At 39.6% G+C, this 12279-nt stretch overlaps 1 protein-coding gene across 3 annotated transcripts in view; it reads left to right on the forward strand.

The window, feature by feature from the left end:
- Esyt2 (extended synaptotagmin 2) overlaps positions 1-12279 on the forward strand; it is a 78673-nt gene that overhangs the window by 19439 nt on the left and 46955 nt on the right. For 2 of the 3 annotated variants that reach the window (XM_010641689.3, XM_010641698.3), the window contains exons 2-6: positions 2995-3036; positions 3900-4034; positions 4631-4707; positions 9021-9093; positions 9295-9384. In XM_010641689.3, coding sequence (XP_010639991.1) covers positions 2995-3036; positions 3900-4034; positions 4631-4707; positions 9021-9093; positions 9295-9384 — 417 coding nt within the window. Of the gene's footprint in view, positions 1-2994; positions 3037-3899; positions 4035-4630; positions 4708-8276; positions 8340-9020; positions 9094-9294; positions 9385-12279 lie in introns of those variants that run through there. The other variant, XM_033764440.1, reaches the window with a different exon arrangement.

Below are 12279 nucleotides of genomic sequence, written 5' to 3' on the forward strand. Positions count from 1 at the left end.
ATATATATATATATGCAAACTGTATTTTAAGAATAAATGGCCTGTTTTTTATAGGTTGAAAAATCTACCTCTGTCTTATTAGATGTAGAACTTTCTTATATTGATGGTTTTATTAGAAAATAGTAGTCTATTTGATAATATTTTCAAATATGAACTTGATGTAACATTCTGTACTGACTAGAAAACACAGACTAGTACTTACTGGCCTAACTATGGTATTAAGATTTTGTATGAATAGGAACTCTCTGATGACCGAAAATAGAAGAGGGCCCAGTTAAATGGCCTGATGATTTTATTTTTTATTGTTTGAGACAGGGTCTCACTGTGTAGTCCAGGCTGGCCTTGAAATCACTATGTATCCAAGGCTGGCCTCAAAATTATCATCTTCCTGTCTCAGCCTCCCTAGTGCTGGCATAATAGGCATGCATGCACCACCATGCTCAGCTCTGGCTGATTATTTTAAGGTATGGACTTGGCAGCAGGAAGTAAGGGTTCTGACCCTGATGTTATTGGGGAGCATTTATTGTTCTGAAAAATGCAAGCTCCTTGGGAGAGCATGAGAGGAATGGTGCTGTGGGTCTGACACCCCCAAGAAGGTATGCAGAACTGAGTGAGCTGGTTCTGAAGAAAGGTGGCTGCGGAGGGTGTAGGAAGAACCTGAGGTGAACAGAGAAGAGCACATCTCTGTTGAGAGCCAAGGCAGCCTTGGGGACTCCATAGGAGCGTGCTAACAGTGAGACTTTGGAGCTGCAAACCCAAGAAATATGATTTAAGCTTTCTTTGAAGATCAACCTGAGAATGTTAAGCTATTGATAAACACGAGCTTAAGGTCTTAAGAAAGTAAATTGAAAGATTCCTGTTTGCTGGGATAATTGTTCTAGTAGTTAAATTTAGTGTAGTTGGGAAGCCAGACAAGGAGAGGCCATTGTGGGGAAGTAAACAGACATCAAAGAGAGGGCAAGTATATTAAGGTGTTGAGGTCTGTATCTTTAGAGATGTTGTTTGGTGTGTTTACTGTAAAATTACGGAAGAAGGAGCACGTGCAATAAAGACATTCTGGCGATCAGCAACTAGAACACACTTAGTATTTGCTTTTTGCTCTTTCTGATGTCACTGTGGTTGGATGAATTTAGGGGGAAGGAGCAGAAAGAAATACAGCCTCCCAGTAAATGTGGGAGAGAACACAGCTCAGTATCTTTAATGCTTGGCATACCCTTGAGTGGCAACCACCTATCCCATTCCTGATCTGACTTTTAAAGTGCTGAACCACTTTACAGTAATGTAAATTTTACAGTAATGTAATTTTACAGTAATGTAAAATAGCAGAGAACTGGTTGGGGATGAATTGCACAGAATTAGTGTGTGGCCAGTAGATGAGTCTGGCAGTGCCTTTCCCAGGGAAAGTATAGCTCACTGTTGTATTCAGTTCCACCAGGGTCAGAGTCCTTTTCAACAGTGGTAGGAACACATCCTCTGGACTATAGTGATTGTTTCTAGCACTATTATTACTAGTGATTGTTTCTAGTTCTCTTTCTGCTTATCTTTGGTGGCTACTGCTCCTCTTCCCCCTCCTCCTCCTCCTTGTTTTAGGAATCGAACTCAGGGCTTTGCGCTTGCCAGGCAGGTGCTGCACTGCTGAGCTACATCCCCAGCCTTGGTTTCTTGAATATTGTCTGTCTCAACTAATCAGCTATTTCCTTGATTCTGGGAGGTTATTGCCCCTTTGGTTTTGGTTCCTTTTTTTGTTTTTTCAAGGATGGATTTAGGCTAATTTAATCTAGGAATGACTTATTCCAGCTCCTTCTAGCCTACTTCATGGTTGAAGCAAATCAAGCACTTCATGCCATGTAGTGTAAGGAATTAGACCTGCTTGGGCCATAAACAGAGGCAGCCCATAGTACTGCCACGGTTGCTGCCACTCCTGTCTTCCTGCCAAGGCCCAGGTTGAATAGTCACTCCCTGGCTTCTGGGACTAATGTGGCTATGACCTGCATCTTCACAGTGGCTTCTCTGGGACCAAAGATTGACTGCTGATAGATTCCATTTTCAGTTCTCAAATTCAAACATGGGAGGTGGAGTATATCTCAAAGAAACCTCTTGGAAATCCCCAGATGCCATGAACCCCCTCAGCTCCTGGTCCTGTATCTGGTCCAGGGTCTCTTGGCTAAAGCACAAGATAGGGGATTTAAGATTTAATTGGTTTAAGTTCTCTGTAACTTAGGAAAGCCTAGACATCAGACCTCTTTTTGTCCTTTTCTCACACTCCAGTACAAACTTGTTGTAATCCACTATACCTCTAAACCAAGTGTGTGATCATAGCATTGGTGTGGCCTGTTCCCTCTTCTTTCTTTGAGACTTCCCTATCTGTGCCCAGAAACAGTGCTAGCCTGCCTCTCTGCAAGGATGTTTTATTTTAGATCCAACACCAGAGGAAATATTTTTCATCATTTTTCTAAATACAAATAGATTTCTTTTTGCTTTTTCAAGCACTTTTCCAATATATGGCACTACCCATGGAGGACTATAGTTATAGCAGGCACAGGATGGGGTGGGAGTCCTTGTGGAGAGGAGCTTCATATGGAAAGGTGCTGTTTGCTCAACTGAAAGAGGACAATGAAATGGTGGTGGGGTGAAGGCTCTGAGTCTGTATGTCCAGAGCACAAGGAATGCCATGCTAATGGCGATTCTTTTTAAAGTGGTCAGTTTTGTGTATTCTATGATGTTTCAGATCCCAGGGACACCCCTTGAAAGTCAGAACAGAAGACTCTGATGGCCATTGCTGGCACTTGGCTCTTCTGCCTGCAGGTTCTGAGAATGGCAAGCCAGGTGCTGCACGTTTCAGCTTCTTCAGAGACTGTGCTCCAGAGTGTTAGAGCAGAATGTTTTAAAGAAGTGCTATGTAAATGAAGGGCACACAGTAAGAATATTAAACAGTCTGCAGGACATTTACCATTGTTGGGAGTCAGTAAGTCTTGTGTGTGTTTTTTCCCTTAGGTTCATTTTCCAGACACTGAAAGAGCAGAGTGGCTAAATAAGGTAAGATTAGGATATTTCAAACGCCAGAGATCAGTGGGGATTCGAGAATGAAAGACCATCTTTTCATATTTGGGAGTTGGGAGGCTGGCATCCACATTCTGGGGAGTGTAGTCATAAGTGTATGGTGCGTCCCTTTCTGAAGAGTTCTGGATGGTTGGCATTGCTGTATGGCTTTATGTCTCTCTTCCTGAGAAGAGTACACTTAAATGTATTTTATATGTAGTAACAAGTGAAAATTCTGGAAACATTATGAAAAGGGAACTCTCCCAAAGCCTAGTATTCTCTGTAGTATGTTTTAAGATACATTTGGATCAGTACAGCTTGAACTGGATCTCTTTTACCTTGTATTTTGTACATCACTATGACTGTGTAGTGAATACTAACCTAGATAGAGATCACCATGAAGACCTGGAAGTTAGTCTGTCTTTGAAAAAATTCACAGGGCTGGGGATGTAACTTAGTGATGGAGTGCATGCTCAGCGTGTGCAAAGCCCTGGCTTATTTCCATCCTCGGCTCTGGAAAAAAAATGCATGGTTAATTACTGAGCTTTATAAAGTTTAAGGTTTCCAGCAATAAGCTGAAACCATAAGATGTTTAGTTATTGTTAGTTCTGCTGACATGCTTAAATAGACTGTTTACCCAAAATAACTAATTCCTGTAGTAATCAGTAACAAATAAATTGTAATACATTTTTAAAGCTTACGAACTTTCAAGTATAGATTTTCCATAAAAAGACCATTTCCTTCTTCTACTTTTCAAAACCAAATTCTGGTAAACTACATGATTCTAATTTTCACAATGACTCAAGTATATTATATATTCTAACATTTATTTACCATGGGTTCTTTTTTTTTTTTTTCAGACTGTAAAGCACATGTGGCCTTTTATTTGCCAATTTATAGAGAAGCTATTTCGAGAGACCATAGAGCCAGCTGTGCGGGGAGCAAATACCCACCTCAGCACCTTCAGTTTCACAAAGGTGGATGTGGGCCAACAGGTCAGTTCTTCCATCTGTGTCCTTTCTTTCTTGTGCTCAGGACTCCTTGTACGGTAGGATTGCTGTCAGAACCTAAGAACACTTTAAACCACATGTTCTGGAGGAAAACACTCAGCATGAGAGCTGATTGGTCTGTCTGTGGTACAGTTCAGGATCTGTCCCAATGTGATGCCTTTTTGTGCTGCAGGGTCCTAGGTTGCCTCCTCCTCACTGAGCCATTCTGGCCAGCTCAGCCTTCTTGGCATAGCTTCTTTTCAATGTTTCCTGAACCTTCTGTAAGTGTCCTGCCACTCCAAATTCTTCTGATAGAGTGGCCTTTTTGAGATGTTCAGTCTGTCTTGCTAGAGAGTTTGAGATGTGACTTTACACTAAATGTATAGTGGACAAGGAGCTTAATATATTTACTTCTCCGCATGATAAAAACAACAGCCGAGGACCCTAGATAGTATGTTGTGAAAACAGAATTTTAATTCCTAGAGCCTGATGCTAAACATTGTTCTTATCACCCCTGTGGTATGTTAAAAGATAGGTAGGTAGGTTAGTTGGTTGGTTTTTTAACATCCCTGTATTTTAAAATAAGCTACTTTTTGTTTCAGCCCCTTAGGGTCAATGGTGTTAAGGTATATACTGAAAATGTAGACAAAAGGCAAATTATTCTGGACCTTCAGGTTAGGTAAGTTTTTTATTTGTGTTATATTTGTGTCATGGTTAGTGTCATATAGTGTCACTTAGCTATACTCATAAGGTAAAAGTCATAAGAAGCATGCTTCTTACCTGGTGGCTGTTATAATTTGACTAAATTCTTCCCGGAGATCCAAATTTTATACATCTGCCGACTCAGTTCATAATAGCCTAGATAACTATCAAAGAGAAAATATGTTCAGTAAAAGAAATTGAATACAAGAAAACTATAGACCAGTCAATATCTGACTACTGATACAAGAATCTTCAGTAAAATACTAGCAGACCTAATTCAGCAGCGTATTAAAAGGATTATACACCACCACCAAGTAGGGTTTATTCTCAGAGTACAAGGATGGTTCAGCATGTAAAAATCAGTCAGTGTCATATACCACATTAAGAGAAGGAAAAGAAAAAAACCCTACATGATTATCTCAGTTGATGCCAAAAAAGCATTTAACAGATTTCAATACTGGGAATAGAAGAACACCCACCTCAACATAATAAAGGCTACATATGAAATATCCCATAGCTCATATTATACTGGATAATGGAAAGTTGAGGGTTGGGGATTTAGCTCAGTAGTTCTACTGCCTGCCTCACAAGTGTGAGGACCTGAGTTCGATACCTGGTACCAAATAAATAAATAAAAGAAAATTGAAATTCTTTCCTCTAATATCAGGAACAAGGCAGGGATGTCTGCTTTCACCACATCTATTCATCATAGCCAAAGCAATTAGACAAAAAAAGGAAATAAAAGCATCCAAATTGGAAAGGAAGAAGTAAAATCATCTCTGTTCATAGGTGACATGATCTTCTAGGTAGAAAACCATAAAGATCCCACACATATAAACTGTTAGAACTAATAAATGAATTCAACAAAAATGTAGATGCAGAGTTAACATACAAAAATTAATTGTATTTCGATACATTAACCGAAAATCCAAAACAGGAAGTTAACAAAGAAATTTTATAATAGAATGGTGGAAAAGAATGAAATACTTAGGAATAAACTTTACTCAGGAAAGACTTGTACAATGAAAACTATTTTAAAAATTGATCAAAGAAGTTAAAGAATGAACATATAAATGGAAAGATATTCCATATTCATGGATTGAAAAACTTAATATTGTTAAAATGTTAATGCTATCCTAAGCAGTCTACAGATTTACTATAATCTCTATAATCATAAATCTTAAGGGATTAATATTCAGAACATATAGAGAACTCTTAAAACTCAACAACAGAACAAAGCCCTCTTCAAAATCTCAAAGGCACTGAATAGACACTTTTCCAGGGAAGCTGTATGGCTAGCTAATAAGCACATGAAAAGATATTTAGCACCATACTTATTAGGAAAACACACATTAAAACTACAGGGAGAGGGCCGGGGATTTAGCTCAGCGGTTGGGTGGCCTGCCTTGCAAGCGCAAGGACCCAAGTTCAATCCCTGGTACCAAAAAAAGAAAAAAAAAACTACAGGGAGATACCACCTCACATGCATTAGGCTGGCTACTATTTAAAAAGGAATTAACTAGTGCTGGTGAGGATATGGAGAAATGGAACCCTTGGGCACTATTGACAGGAAGGAAAAAAAATGGTGTAGCTGCTGAGGAAAGTTTGGCATTTCTTCAAAACCTTAAAAATAATTACCATCTTGTCTTAGTCCATTTTCTGTCTTCATAGCAGAGGGTCTGAGACAGTGATTTAAATAGAATAGAGCTTTATTTTGGCTCTCTGGCCTAGAGGCTGAGGAGTCTAAGATTGAGTCTTGTACTGCTTCAAGTCATGGAGGAAGGTGGAAGGGCAAGTGAGGAATGGGCTTACTTCCTGTCTACTCTCACAGTCCGTTAAGAGCAAGAACCTACATGCATGAGAAGGGCATTAACCCATCAGGGTGGGCTGTGGTCACTGTATGTATGCAGTCCATCACTGACAGAAATGCTATGACTGAAGTATAGCACATGACTGTAGTGATGCCAAGAATATGGGTGTGCAAATATTGCTCAAGTTCCTGCTTCAATTCTTCTGGGTATACATATGATACGAACTGAGTATGTTTTCTGAAGGATCATGTGTTCATTTCTCAGTGCAGTGGTGTTGGGATGTGGGACCTAGCAGGAAATGTCTGAGTCATAAGAATGGATCCCTCACTGACAAATTAATGCCCTTCTCATGCATGTAGGTTCTTGCTCTTGAGGGACTGTGAAAGTAGACAGTTAGGAAGCAAGCCCATCTGTCATATTCTCACTGCCCTGCACACACCTGCACTTGCCCTTCCACTTTCCCAAAGAGTGAAATAAGCAAAACACTGAAAGGTGGCTACCATGTTTTTTCACTTAAAAGAGGTATCTAAAGTAATAAAATCTATGGAAACAAAACGTAGAATGGTGAGTAACCAGATGTGGAAAGGAAATAAGGAGTTAGTGTTTAATGGGTACAGAGCTTTGGTTTGTAAGATGAGAAAATTCTGGAAGTGAATGGTGGTGATGAGTGCACAACATTATGGATGTGTTTAATACCACTGATTTTTTTTTTCTTAAAAATGATTAAAAGGTAAATTCTGTGTATTTTAACACAATTTTTTTAAATTGGGGAAAATAAGAAATTGAGGATGTACCTAGCATAGTAAAGATAAATTTGTTTCTTTCCTCGTTCTTGAACTCACTTGTGCCTTCCTGCATCCTGTGTGAGGGCTGTTAGTCAGCTTTCTGTCACTGTAAATAATACCTAAGATACCCTTAAAGGAGGAAAGGTTTATTTTGGCTCATAGTTTCAGAGGTTTCAGTTCATGGTTGCTTGAGCCTCTTGCCTTTGGGCCTGTGATGAGGCAGTATTTCAAGCCAGCAGTATAGGGAGGAGAAAACTGCTTACCTTATGGTAGACAGGAAAGGGAAGAAGGAAAGGACTGGGCTCCTGACATCCCCTTCAAGGGCATACCCCTCAGTGACCTGACTTCTGCCATTAGGCCCTGCATCTTAAAGGTTCTGCTACCTCCCAGTAGTACCAGAGGCTAAGAACTGAGCCATACTGTTTTCATCAGTGAGATAAAAGGCGAGGCTCAATTTGTCTGAAGTCAAGCCATGTCCTGGAAGGCCTGTCTACAAAGCTGATGATACAATTCATTAGGAGGGAAACTTCTATTCTTTACTGCCCCAGCACCAAATGAGTATTCTGTACACACTGTCTAAATAATTGATTAAACCAGTTAATTGATGTCCTTTTGAAGATGCATTCATAGCAATATTTGCATTGGGGTGTGTGTGTGTGTGTGTGTGTGTGTGTGTGTGTGTTCCAGAGAAGGACCTTTACTACATTGGCTGTGGAGATGGGGAAAGAGAAATTTAAAAGAATTAGGAAATAAAGTGACCAAGTCTTAGGTGAAGAAATGCAAAGTTTTACAATAGGTCATTGGCAAGTTATCACTAGGTAGAGAATAATTCTTAATGAGAAAAATCTATAGGTATGGCTTTGACACTAGGACAATAAATACTGGAAGAATTTCATCCCAGATCCCTTTTGTTACTGTTTTGCTCATCTGCCTGGACACTCCCTGACCAGCGTTCATCAAACTCCACAAACGTGCCAGGCAGGAGTGTGATGCCCTGCTTCCAGGAGCCAAGGGTAAGGGTCAAACATACACCATCCCATGCAAACCTATGTGGCATCTCATGTTTACATTAAAAATAGATGCAAACTTCACATTCAGTGTCATAGTAGATTCATATTCATCTCCTGTTCATGTTTGAAATGACTTAATCCTTGCATAAGGCTGAGACCCTGAACAGACATGTTTTTTTCTAACCTTTGACATCATAGGGCCTCAGAGCACCTCAGCAAGAATTTTCATGATTGAGGAAAAATGATATGTAATTTACTGGTAGTGAAAAGAAATATAAAACTTTTTATGTGTTAAATAAACATAGGATTCATAACTACCTTCCATCAAAATTCAGAAGTTTACATTGTTCACATTTTCCTTTGAAAAATGGGCATTTATATTTAATTGATAAGATTTTGTGTATAACATGTATATGTATTTCCATGCATGTGCGTGTGTGCACGCACACACACATACACACAAACATGAAGTAATTTTCACAGGTTTTGTGAGGATTGTCTGAACCTGTGAATTGGAGCAGCAAAATAGTATGATATGGGCCACATTTTTCAGTTTTTGCTTACAGTCTGATTTTGGTTGCTTTACTATCATTTTATTCAGATGATATGCCTTATAATTCTATAGTAAATAAAAGTAGAATTAATTTCACTCACTTTATGTAATTAAAATTTTTTCTTTGCCAGTTTTGTAGGAAATTGTGAGATCGATCTGGAGATCAAACGTTATTTTTGTAGAGCTGGCGTGAAAAGTATACAGGTAAGTTTTTTAAAATTTCATTTCTGAAGCTCTCTTTAGTTGAAAAGAAAATTACAAAGCTTTTACTAGCTCAGAAGGTTTAAAAAGTACATTTTTATTTGTGGTCCTAGTTGGGAGAAAGATGAAGTCAGATGTTTGAAAGTCACTGAACAGCCCTGTAGCTATGTTCTCTTACATGTTCTCCTTCCTGTTTTGGTTTAGATCCATGGGACAATGCGGGTGATTCTGGAGCCCCTGATTGGAGACATGCCTTTAGTCGGAGCTTTGTCCCTCTTCTTCCTTAGGAAACCAGTAAGTCAACATTTATGCCAGTTCATTTGCCTATTGCTGACAGGAATGTGGACACAGAGTAAAGTGGAGAAACAAAATTCTGTCCTTAACTCACTTTTTTCTCCTGAGAGATGAATCCTCTTAAGTGTTTCATACTTTCTTCTTTAAGTGAGAACTTCGTGCCTTAATAAATAGTGTTCTTTTATTATAATAAATATAGTTTGTTATAGAAAGTTAGAAAAGACAGGCTTTATAAAAAGGAATAAGATACAGCTAAATTTCATTCAGCACCAATCACTGTATGATAGAGATTTGCTTATTTAATCCTTATGCCTCTGAAGCTAAATATTGTTTCCTTTTACTGATCAAGACCTGTGGGTGAGTCTTAACTGTCCCACAGCTAAGAAGTACTGGAGACTGTAAGTCCTAGAGTAGTCTGATGCAGAGCTTAGTTGCCTGAGCACTTTGTGGTGATGTCTTCTCACTGGGCTTCTCTGACTCCTCCTAGTGAGAGGGCTGCTGTTGTTTGGGTGCATTTCCTTCCCTTTTTTGGGAGGGGTATGTTTGATGTACTGCACATACAGTTTTGTGGGTTTTCTTTCTTTCATTTTTTGTGATAATGAGGATTCAAACCAGGACCTCCATGATGAGCTATACTCCCTACCCTTTAAAAATTTTTTTAGCTGGGGATTTAGCTCAGCATCACAGCACCTTCCTGGCAAGCACAAGGTCCTGAGTTCTATCCCTGGTACCAAAGAAAAATTTTGAAATAGGATCTTGCTAAGTTCCCCAGGCTGTGCTCAGACTTTCAGTCCTCCTGCTTCAGTCTCCTAGATGACATGGTTTTTTTTTTTTTTTTTTTTTGTCCTGGGGATCAGGCGGTGGAACCACTGAGCTAAATCCCCAGCAGCTAGAATATTCTTAACAATTTAAAGAAAGGTCACTCCCCCCATTCTCCCAGAATGAAACAAAATTAAAGTCTTTTAACATTCTTCAAAACTTAGCAGTTCTCTTCTATAGTTTGGATCTTCTACAGATAAATTGACTTTTAAAATAATGGAAGAATGTTAACTTTCAAATAAAATTTAATGCCAGAAAAGAATGAGGCTTAAAAACTCAGAATCACTCTTTTCCTTATATGGTGCATAAAATCAGGGAACATGCTTCAGAGAGAAGGGAATTTTTTCTGTTACTTTCAACTGGAAAATATGAGAACAGATTTACCGCCAGCTGCCAAGTGATTCTTCCTTACCCTGTTGAAAAATACAGCTTAGGAGGGTTTTGTTTTGTTTTTTTTTGACTGTCCAGCAGATTCAGAAGTATAATACCATACAAAACATATGCACATTTTTCTGCTTGTTGATTTTAGTTTTTTATGTTGGGGATTGAGCACAGAGCCCTTGCCCTGAGCTACATCTCTCTCCCTTCCACTCTTTTTTTTTTTTTTTTTTTTTTCCCATTTTTAAGACAGGATCTCACTAAGTTGCCAGGCTGTACTCAAACTTGGAACCTTCCTGCTTCATTCCTCCAGACTGCTTGGGTTGCAGGTGTGCACTGTACCCAGTGACTTATTTAGGTTAGTTTTTATGGTGTAGTACTTGTTGGAGGGGAAGAATGACTAAAACTTCCCCAAACCATCAAGAGTGGTGCTCTTTCAATTTTCCACAACCCAAATGAAAGCCAGAAATCCTGGCATTGAAAAATATAAAGAAAACATTCTTTGGCTTTACCACTAGCCCAAATCTGTCACATTAACAACCCTGGTGGGAAAACTCACTTAAAAATAGTGGAGCCATAAGTTTATATTTTTAACAGGCTTTGCAGGTGACTTGTACTCTGAACAGTATGGTTTTCTGTAAATACATGGATACCTTTGTTGCTCTGGTGAAACCATCCTTTTATAACCGTGGACCTGGCTACAGGTTCTGCTTCTTACAGAGGAGCCACAGCTCAAAGATGGCTTCCTGTGCTTGGAAACACATATTCCCGTTGCTCCTCGTTTCTTGAAATAGAGCTGTCAGTCATCCAGAGGCCCTGGTTCCCAGTCTCCCCCAGGAGTCTTTGGGGAATCCGGGAGGTGTTGCTAATTTTAGTTGTTTTTTGGAAGGTTCTTTTCAAAGCAGCGGACTTTCCAGAGCTGGGGGCTCTCTACCTTTCAGGCTCCTGCTGTTCCTGCCTGGTGTCCTTGTGCAGACTTTTCAAACTGAGCCTTAAATCTCACTTGCACACTTGTAATGTCTTTCTCAGGCACTCTTTCTCTCTCATATTATCACATTTCCACGCACTTCTTCCTTCACTCGATCTTTTTCTTACACTCATTTTCCACATTCATCCTCACACTTATTACCACATACTGTTCTCTCATTTTCTCACTCAACTTCTCACATTCTCACATTTGATTGCTTTTCCACACGTGCTCAGTCTAACACACATTCTCTCCTATTCTCATATGCACTTACTCTCACACTCATCCTCACACTCACATTCGTTCTTTTTCTCCTTTGCATACTTCCTGGACCTCAGACTTTATCTCCTGCCCCATAGCCCACCCTGTGCTCAGGGATAAGCTGTGTACACTTTTCACCACCTTGAACCTGGGACCCTTTGGGGCTTCCTTCTTGCACTTGGCTCTCTTTATTATCAAAGCCCAACTCAGTCCTACCCTGCCATGATTCCTGCTCCTGCCTCTCTATGATTGATTTCCCTGAACTTAAGTAGCACTTAGGGGCATCCCAATCATTTTTAACAAGGCTATCCTGGGAAGAAGGAGATCTTGTGTATCATCCATAAGCATTGTGATCCACACTGAGGTAGCAAGGCTTACAAGTAATTGCATGCTAGGGGCTACCCTATCTGGAGAGACTCTGGGGTGAGGAAGCAAAGCACATTGAAGACTTGGGGTGTAGCTTAGCCAAA

This window comes from Fukomys damarensis, unplaced genomic scaffold, assembly GCF_012274545.1.
Source record: "Fukomys damarensis isolate Sample0158 unplaced genomic scaffold, DMR_v1.0_HiC HiC_scaffold_16, whole genome shotgun sequence".
NCBI classification, from domain to species: Eukaryota; Metazoa; Chordata; class Mammalia; order Rodentia; family Bathyergidae; genus Fukomys; species Fukomys damarensis.